At 48.4% G+C, this 8927-nt stretch overlaps 2 protein-coding genes across 2 annotated transcripts in view; one reads left to right on the top strand and one right to left on the bottom strand.

Annotated features, from left to right (window-relative positions):
- The window catches only part of LOC111978192 (glutamate dehydrogenase, mitochondrial), a 346877-nt gene that overhangs the window by 34389 nt on the left and 303561 nt on the right, over positions 1-8927 (bottom strand). The window lies entirely within an intron of this gene.
- The window catches only part of LOC111977547 (synaptopodin 2-like protein), a 46266-nt gene that overhangs the window by 32139 nt on the left and 5200 nt on the right, over positions 1-8927 (top strand). Inside the window, exons 6-7 of the mRNA XM_070448185.1 lie at positions 7277-7507; positions 7607-8061. Coding sequence (XP_070304286.1) covers positions 7277-7507; positions 7607-8061 — 686 coding nt within the window. The remainder of the gene's footprint in view (positions 1-7276; positions 7508-7606; positions 8062-8927) is intronic.

The raw sequence follows: 8927 nt of genomic DNA, 5'->3' as shown, positions 1-8927 counted from the left end.
ATCCTGGCCTATTCTCGCTCTCCCCTTTCTCGTCCACCCCTCCCCTCTCTCTACCCCTTATATCTCTTCACCCCCTCTCTCCAGCCTGGCCTAATCTTCTCCTCTCCCCCTTTCTTCCTCCCCTCCCTCTCTCTCCCCCTTTATCATCTCTTCACCCCCTCTCTCTATCCTCCCATTCGCTCTCTTTCTCTCTCTCTCTCTCTCCTCTCTCTCTCTCTCTCTCTCTCTCTCTCTCTCTCTTCTCTCTCTCTCGCTCTCTCCTCTCTCTCTCTCTCTCTCTCTCTCTCTCTCTCTCTCTCTCTCTCTCTCTCTATCCACCTATCTCCCATGACTTTCTGACAGATCCATGTATTATAGGGCTTTGCTTCCCACCCCACATCCACCCTATATCAGTGAGGATAACTTCATGACATCATTGCCTAGTTATGTACAGCCCTTCGACTCCCCCCCTCCATAGCTGGAGAGATATGTCCTCATACATAAATAGGAAACTTGCGCTGGCTCTGGATCACCTTACTAGCATGCTGCGCTGTTGGTTGATAGCCTTACTTTTATTGTGAGGGTAAATGCTCCCGCTTACTACGACTGTAGATGTAGTTGTTGTCTCACCTCACTCCATAGTTAGAATGAATGACTAGGCATCAACTGCTAAGTGCTCTGGTGACAACGTACTGACTAGGTAGACGATAAATGTAAACATTTAAGAACCTCAGAGCTGAAGTTGTTCAGTTCTTCAGACTGATGTGATTATGTAGTCTCCCCGCGTAGTGGCTGCGTATGGACTATCATTTCTATTCCTGCTTCACCTTCTGTCAGGGGATAGAGATGAGGGTTAGCTATGTGGATTTCGCTGCTGCATCGCCGATTTGATCGCCCTGTTAGTCATGTTCGATGTATGTTTTATGAATCGTGTGTCTTAGTCAGGCTGCCAACCGCGCGTACGTAAGGCGTGGGCACCCCGTGAGACCGACCTATCGTTGGAGTTTTGGAGCAGAATGAAGTTAAAGTCCTATCGCGCGCCACCACCATGTAGTGCTCAAGAATCTGCACCCAAAAAAGCGGAACAACAGTCAAGATGAACATTATGGGTTCAAGTCGAGCGTGGGCCCATCGACACACTCTCGAGACTCGCAGAGGTACAAAGAGTTGTCAAGATGGGTAATACAGGCAATACAACTCAACCTCATGGTCAGTATGTCAACATACATACTAACGGACATCGATCACAAGCCCGTGACAAACCCAGTGCAGGAAGGCAGAGTACCAGGTTAGAAGACTAATAGACTCAAACCTTCAGGTGCAAAGGAGGTCAAATTACAATACGGGCAAGCATCACTCTCAAAAACATAAACCACTTACGGAGAGAGTCAAGTACAGTACAAGACATATTAGCAAGAAAATACAGATGGCACTTCAGGTGGCGTCATGTGGAGGCTCTAGATCATCAGACTTTTCTGAGACATTACTACTATCAAGTTTACGCACAATGTTATCTACAGACGACATTGAGATACACACCAATGTGGACGAAATATGATCACCAGTAGTCAAATCACGGTGCTAACAACAAATATTCTTCGGTCCCTTTCGTAGAACACTTTGAACTCAGCCCACTTGATATGCCTATGAAATGCGACACAGCTCTCGTGTCAGAGACATTGGAGATTAAAGGAATTTCTGTCCCCACACCACTAGGCTATGAGTAATTCTCGCGATTTTATGAAGAATCTTGATACCATCAGGATCCGGAAAGAACATAACGTCATATGGAGCATGGGGCCCGAGTCGAATGACAAGGTGCATGTTACGAAGGTTTGATTCTCCTAACCTGAGTCTAGTTTTAGTGATTTTTGGAGTTTCTCCATTATAATTCCTACAGTACTTTACATCTGGTATTTTTCAAGCATTTAGATTTACACTGCAAAATGTTTTTACCATCGTGGCAAAATTACACCCTCAAAATGTTGATTTCCTCTTTTTGTTAAATTAGGCGGACGTTGTTTGTTAAACCCTACGATATTTAGTCCAGTCGCGGGGTGCCGCCACTGCTAATTGCTATAGGGATACACTGTAACGATACACTAGAACCATACAAGTAGGACAGTAGATAACGCAACGCAGACACATTACATAGCAAACAACCAGGTCTGGCTATCTACTTTTCTGCCTTTCTTCTGCCTCCAGGTCTGGGTTCCACTCTGTGGTCCTGCCGCGATACACACAGCCACAACAGTACACTGGACGGGCCGGCCTGCTTCACCCTCAACCTCCTCCCCCCCTGACAGTAGGCCTATTATGGAGGAGATCGGACAGTCGGATGCCTGAAGGACCACACACACGACATACACCGCGCCAGGCGGACACACACCTACCGGGATGCGCGCTCCTCCCCGGTCGCCAGCAGGAGGAGGGAGGAACTTCAGAGATAAGCTGGGTAACGAGACAAGACAAAATAGAGATTCATCCCCAACCTTAGTTGGTTTGTACTAATGACAATCACCATGACCTGCCGCAATCCCTCTCTCCTCTCTCTCAAAGGTGTGAGCGAGCGCCCTCCAGATGGGGGGTTTGTCCCTGCAGGGGAACCTGGAGCAACTTACCCCACTGCGAGAATGGGGGGATCCAACAGTGGGAGCAACCAGGGTCGGTGACGAAGGGTTTCAAGACCTGGTAGTAACCACGAGGGAGGTGGTTCTCCTACACCCAACCATCAAAGCCCCCCGCAGGCCCCACCCAATGAGAATTAGTATGGTAACCCTACCGCAAGCCCGGCCCGTTCCAATCTACCCCAATGCCGCAGGTGGGAGCTCTACAATGTGAACTACACAAAAATCCGATCGTCATTGATAGAGCGTTTTGGAGGACCCCGAATGCCTTTGCTGTCGATCATGCAATTTCCCACTCACCTCCCATATGCTGACTGTCCAGGGGAGGATAGATTAATAAGGGTGTGTGTGTGTGTGTGTTTGTCGTGTGTGTGTGTGTGTGTGTGTAGTGGTGTGTGTGTGTGCTGTGTGGTGTGTGTGTGTGGGTGTGTTGTGTGTGGTGTGGTGTGTGTGTGTGTGTGTGTGTGTTTCAGTGGAGGCCTCATCAGAGGAGGAAGGGCGAGGACCGGGGGAGGGAGGTGGAGGCGAGAGGAGACAGTTGGGTTCAGGGAGGCAAGTGGGCGCGTGCGTGATGGTGCTGTGCAATCTGTCTCCCTTCACTAAAATGGTAACATCACAAGAGGCGGGTATCCACTAACAGGGATGCCATAAGAATGCTGAAATTAAGTTCTACCCAGCCTACACAGTGTATGGTTCCCTGGGGGTGCGCCCAGGCTGACCCCAGTCATGTGACGAGACTGTGCTGCTACTCACATAACGGGAAAAGGCCCGGCAAGCACTTCAGTACCACTACCTCAACAGCACTACTCCATGTACAGCAGAACTACCACTATACACTACTACACACTACAGCCTAACATGAGAATCTTCCAGCTGCTTGTGAACTGTATCTGCAAACGCCCTGCTGGGATTGTGCTGTTGTGTCTAGTGATGTTTGTGTGGCAGTGTAATGTGGGAGTGTGGGAGTAACGAATGTGTCTGGTCTAAGGGCTTTAAGTAAGCATTTACACGGTAAAGTCTACAACTTGTGTATTCGGCCGCATGTGGACATAAATAAGTTTGATTTGATTAGAGAGATGGAGGATATTTTCCAGTTGCTGTTCTTCTCATTAGAACAAAGCCTTCCTCTCCTATTTCTGTCTCCTGCTTCAGTATTTCTAAGCCCTGGTCTCATCCAGAATATTTATGGTGGGACACGCTAGCATTCCCCGTTTATCTGGCCTTGACGGCAACACGGACAAACTGACCCACATTTTATGATCCCACACGCTGAATATGCCAGGCTGGATGGGAAGGAGAGGGTGATGGTGGGGGGGGGAGAGGTGCGGGTAACCTGGTTAATTATACCCTATTCATTTGTAATCAGGTTTCACTCAAGAGGTCATTCTTCCCATCAGTTAGACGTAGGTATCGACCTGCTTAGATGACGGACATGAACTATAACTAATGGAATGATGTAACTTCCTCACAGCTGTCTACCCATTCTGAACTATAGCAGCTGATGGTGGTCCCTGGCACGGCGGTAGCCGGCTGAGCTAAAGCCTTGGCGATAGAGCATTTCGGAAATGCAAAGTCTTCAGGTTTCAGGCGAGGTTACATGTTTTGAGACACAACACAGGAGGTGTAGCCGATAGAGGAGGCACACGAGATGACGTTGTTGCGCGAGTTTCCTAACTGGTCTAGACTCGCCTACATTTATACTCGACTTATCACACAAAAACACACAAACACGTGCACGGCACGCACGCACACACTGAATACTAAGACGCCATGCGTATCATCCACACCCCCTATACACACTACCACCACTAGCACACATACTACACACACACAAGCGCACACATACACAACATCACTACAAACCTATCCCGACACACACACCGCAGGAACACTACCATCCAAACACACACCACTCATCAGGACACATCCTATGCAACGACCAGAACAACACTCAACACAATGCCAACGCTCAACCCACAACCACACACAACACAAGCACACACATCACAGGCAAACTCATAGCACTCACTCAGTAACACTCGAACAGCCAACATACATATCCAAACACACACTACGAACCTAACGCACTTCGCACACACACTCACATAGCCACACACGACAACAGTGCTACGGGCACACACTCTCATAGTCATACCAAACTCGCACACCAAACACTTAACCGAACGAACGACAACATACTTAAACACGCAATTCGAAACACAACCATCTACACACTCATGCAACCACAATCAACACAATTTACTTCATTAACAAACACCAAATGAATACACAGACGCCAAGGGAACGCACAACGACAGCAGACACATCGCATACCTATTACTAGATTTACCACTATAATTTTTCCACCACTATCACTCTAAGCCTCGCTTTATAGCGCCCACTCACCCATCACAACCCCAGACACAACACCACGCACGCCTCCACACAATTGCAGAGGAACACAATCCACTGCATAGTTAACCATAGCCCTGCTAGATCGGACCCACTAATCCAACATGGAACATCTTTTCCAAGTCCACGAACGGTAAGCTATTTCGGCTTCTATATACACCAAGCCTCAACTTAGCCAGCACGAGGGACCTAGCCACGAGTTACAACTCTCGAAGCTCACGCTTGCTGCACGTACACTCGCACTAGCCTCTGATTGGTGCGCACGCAGTTTCAACAAAACGCAATTACCCAGTTCTACACCATCACTCGATCAACAACCCCTATGACACTTATACTCACAACTATTTCTACTCGTCTCTGCCGGACACCTAGGCTTGCATAACACTTTCAATTCCAAAGGTCTTACAGGTCTGCTAACACCAAACACTCATCAAACGACCAGTACACCACCACGAACACACAATCGAGTACACACACATCGATGCTAGACCCACACTATCAAAAGCCTATCATACGTTTTATATGGAGCTGGGTGAAGCATATTCCCATATGAAGTAATATGACTGAGTCTAAATGGCATAATATATGTTTTTTGCCAGAAGTAAAGGTCCTCGAGTGCATGATAAAAAGTAGAGAAATTGTGTCTCACCTCAAAAGTGGCGTAAAGCAGAAAAACCGCCCCCCTGCCCCCCACGTTCTGATGTACCCATTAATGGTAAATTCCCCAGTGTTATATTTGTGAAGTACCAGAAGTCCTCACGAAGAATAGTGATGAACTCAACTATAAGAATCTGATGAAGTGAGAATTTTGCCAGTCCTCACTGTGTGTTAAATAGAGGCGTATTGTGTAGGTGTCCTCCCTATGGTGTGTGTAGAGTTGGGTGATAGGGGTTATCGAGAAATAATCAGGATTTGGAATGGAAATCAATTTTTTGATGTTGTTGGTGTTCCCCAAGATGTCTGGTTCTTGCGTATAGATGATGAGTTAGTAGACATAGCTTTGTGTGTGTCTGTGTGATTGTTGGTACTGTGGTCTTGGGTTGTTGTTACTTACCTTTGGGGACAGAAATTCAAACAAGTGGGGACATTTCAACCGTCCTTTTAGGTTACCAATTGAGGGTTGATGTGCTCTCTCGAGATCATTGCCTGGTTCGAGCCAACATAAAATACAGCAGAGCTCAAAGTGGAGATGACATCATAGGTAGTTGCTATCTGGTGCCAACTGAGAGAGATAGACGAGAGAATAGAATCGACCTGGGAGATGGCGCGACGTCGCGCTACACGAAATATAGAAGAGCAGGAGATCAGGAGAGTGAGGAGACCTACGGAGAACGCAGATGACGGCAGAGGAGAGAGAGAGGAAGGGAGGAGAGAGGAGAGAGAGAGAGAGAGAGAGAAGAGAGGAGAGAGAGAGATTAGAGAGAGAGAGAGACGAGAGCGAGAGAGAAGGAGAGGAGAGAGAGAGAGAGAGAAGGCACAGAGAGAGAGAGAGATGTGTCATCCACCTGAAATAAACTGTCACTTTTCACCTGCCTGAGAATGTGTGTTGTGGGGTTAGGAGAACTCACACACTTGGAGACATGGAGGAACTTCACACTTCAACGGTTTGACCCTGATGAACACGCCGTTATTCACACCATCTACCGCTGGTAAGTACCACACACACACACACAACCACAAAACACACAAACACACACAACACACACCACTGAGTGCTGAAGGAAGATGGCACTGCGCTCCGTGACAGGTCAGAAGGAGGAACCCAGAACCATGCGCAGGGAAAACCGGCTGCAATGTCCTGCAATCCTACACATTTTGCCATGTCTTATGCCTTGTTCTTATGCTATCTGAGTAAATCAAACATCAGAACAAAGTCAATGGAGGCCCAAAGCCATGACATGTTTACAATGTTTGATTCTCCCTAACTGTCTAGCTTTTAGTGATTGTTAGTTTCTCCATTATAATTCCTAAGTACTTTACATCTGGTTTCAGTCATTTTAGTTTACACTGAAAATGTTTTACCATCTGGCAAATTACCCCCCCCATCCAAAATGTTTATTTTCTTTTTCCATTTCAGTAGTGGCGGAGGAGGTTTTTTCAACCACGATTTAGTCCCGGCGGTGCGCCACTGCTAAATGCATATAGGGGATACACTGTACACATACACTAGACCTATACAAGTAGACAGTAGAATAAYCAACGCAGACACATACATAGACACACACAGCCTGGCTATCTCTTTCTCTTTCTGCCTCCAGGTCTGGGTTCCACTCTGTGGTCCTGCCGGGTCGGATACACACAGCCACACACACTGACGGGCCGGCCTGCTTCACCCTCACCTCCCCCCCTGACAGTGAGGCCTATTATGGAGAGACGGACAGCGATGCGGACACACACACACACATACACCGCCGCCAGCGACACACACCTCCGGATGCGCGCTCTCCCGGTCGCCAGCAGGAGGAGGAGGAGACTTCAGAGATAAGRGGGTACGAGACAAGAACAAAATAGAATCATCCCCAACCTTTTGGTTTGTACTATGACATCACCATGACCTGCCCAATCCCTCTCTCTCTCTCTCTCTCAAGGTATGAGAGCGCTCCAGATGGGGGGGTTTCCCTGCAGGGGACCTGGGAGCAACTACCCACACTGGGAAATGGGGGGATCCAACAGTGGGAGCAACCAACGGGATCGGGAACAAGGGGGTTTCAACCTGGAGTACCACGCAGGGAGGTGGTCTACCAACCCCAACCCCAACCCCCGCAGGCCCTGCCAGAGTGGACCCACCCAGCCCGGCCCGTCCTACACCATGCGCAGGGGGAGCCGGTGGTGGGAGGAGAGGTGGAGGGAGAGGGAGACAGTGGGTTCCAGGAGGCAGGGGGGTGTGTGGTTCTGGCCTGCTCACCCCTGGTGTCTCCAGAGCGGGCTAAAGGAGCCATGATGCTGGGCTCCAGCTCACAGATGGTTCCCATGGTGGGCGCCCAGCTGACCCCACTCAGTGACGAACTGTCTGCTACGTACAAGGAAAAGGCCCGGCAAGCCAGTGAGTACACTATACCAGATACCCTACACACTATACACTATACACACTACAGCCTACATGAGAACTCTTCAGCTGCTTTGAACTGTCTKTGCAACGCCTGTGGGATTGTCTGTTAGTGTCTGTGAGTGTGTGGGAGTGTATGTGAGTGTGTGGGAGTAAATGTGTCTGGTTAAGGGCTTGTAAGTAAGCATTTCACYGTAAAGTCTACACTTGTTGTATTCGGCGCATGTGGCAAATAAAGTTTGATTTGATTAGAGAGATTGGGATATTTCCAGTTGCTGTCTATCTCATGAATCAAAGCCTCCCTCTCCTATTTCTGTCTCTCCTGTCAGTATTCTAAGCCCTGGTCTCATCCAGAGTATTTATGGTGGGACAGCTAGCATTCCCCTCTGGCCTTGACGGACACACGGACACAACTGACCTCACATTTAGTGATCCCCACAGCTGAATATGCCAGGCTGATGGGAGGAGAGGGGATGGGGGGGGGGGAGAGGGGGCGGGCTAACCTGGTTAATTATACCCTATTCATTTGTAAATCAGGTTTCAACTCAAATGTCATTCTTCCCATGCAGTTAGACATAGGTATCTGACCTGCTTAGATGACGACATGAATCTATTAACTAATGAATGATGTAACTTTCCTCACAGCTGTCTACCTCATTCTGAACTATAGCAGCTGATGGTGATCCCTGGCACGGRGMTAGCCTGCTGAGCTAAAGCCTTGGCATAAGCTTCAGGAGATAATGCAAGTCTTCAGGTTTCAGGCGAGGTTACATCTTGGACATAGAGACAATAGTGACAGTGACTGTTGACTGAGGGGACAGTAGAACTGCCCTTACTCACATCACACACACACACGGACGCAC

This window comes from Salvelinus sp. IW2-2015, linkage group LG18, assembly GCF_002910315.2.
Source record: "Salvelinus sp. IW2-2015 linkage group LG18, ASM291031v2, whole genome shotgun sequence".
NCBI classification, from domain to species: Eukaryota; Metazoa; Chordata; class Actinopteri; order Salmoniformes; family Salmonidae; genus Salvelinus; species Salvelinus sp. IW2-2015.
Note: the sequence above shows the minus strand (reverse complement) of the source record. Positions and strands in the feature narration are given on the sequence as shown.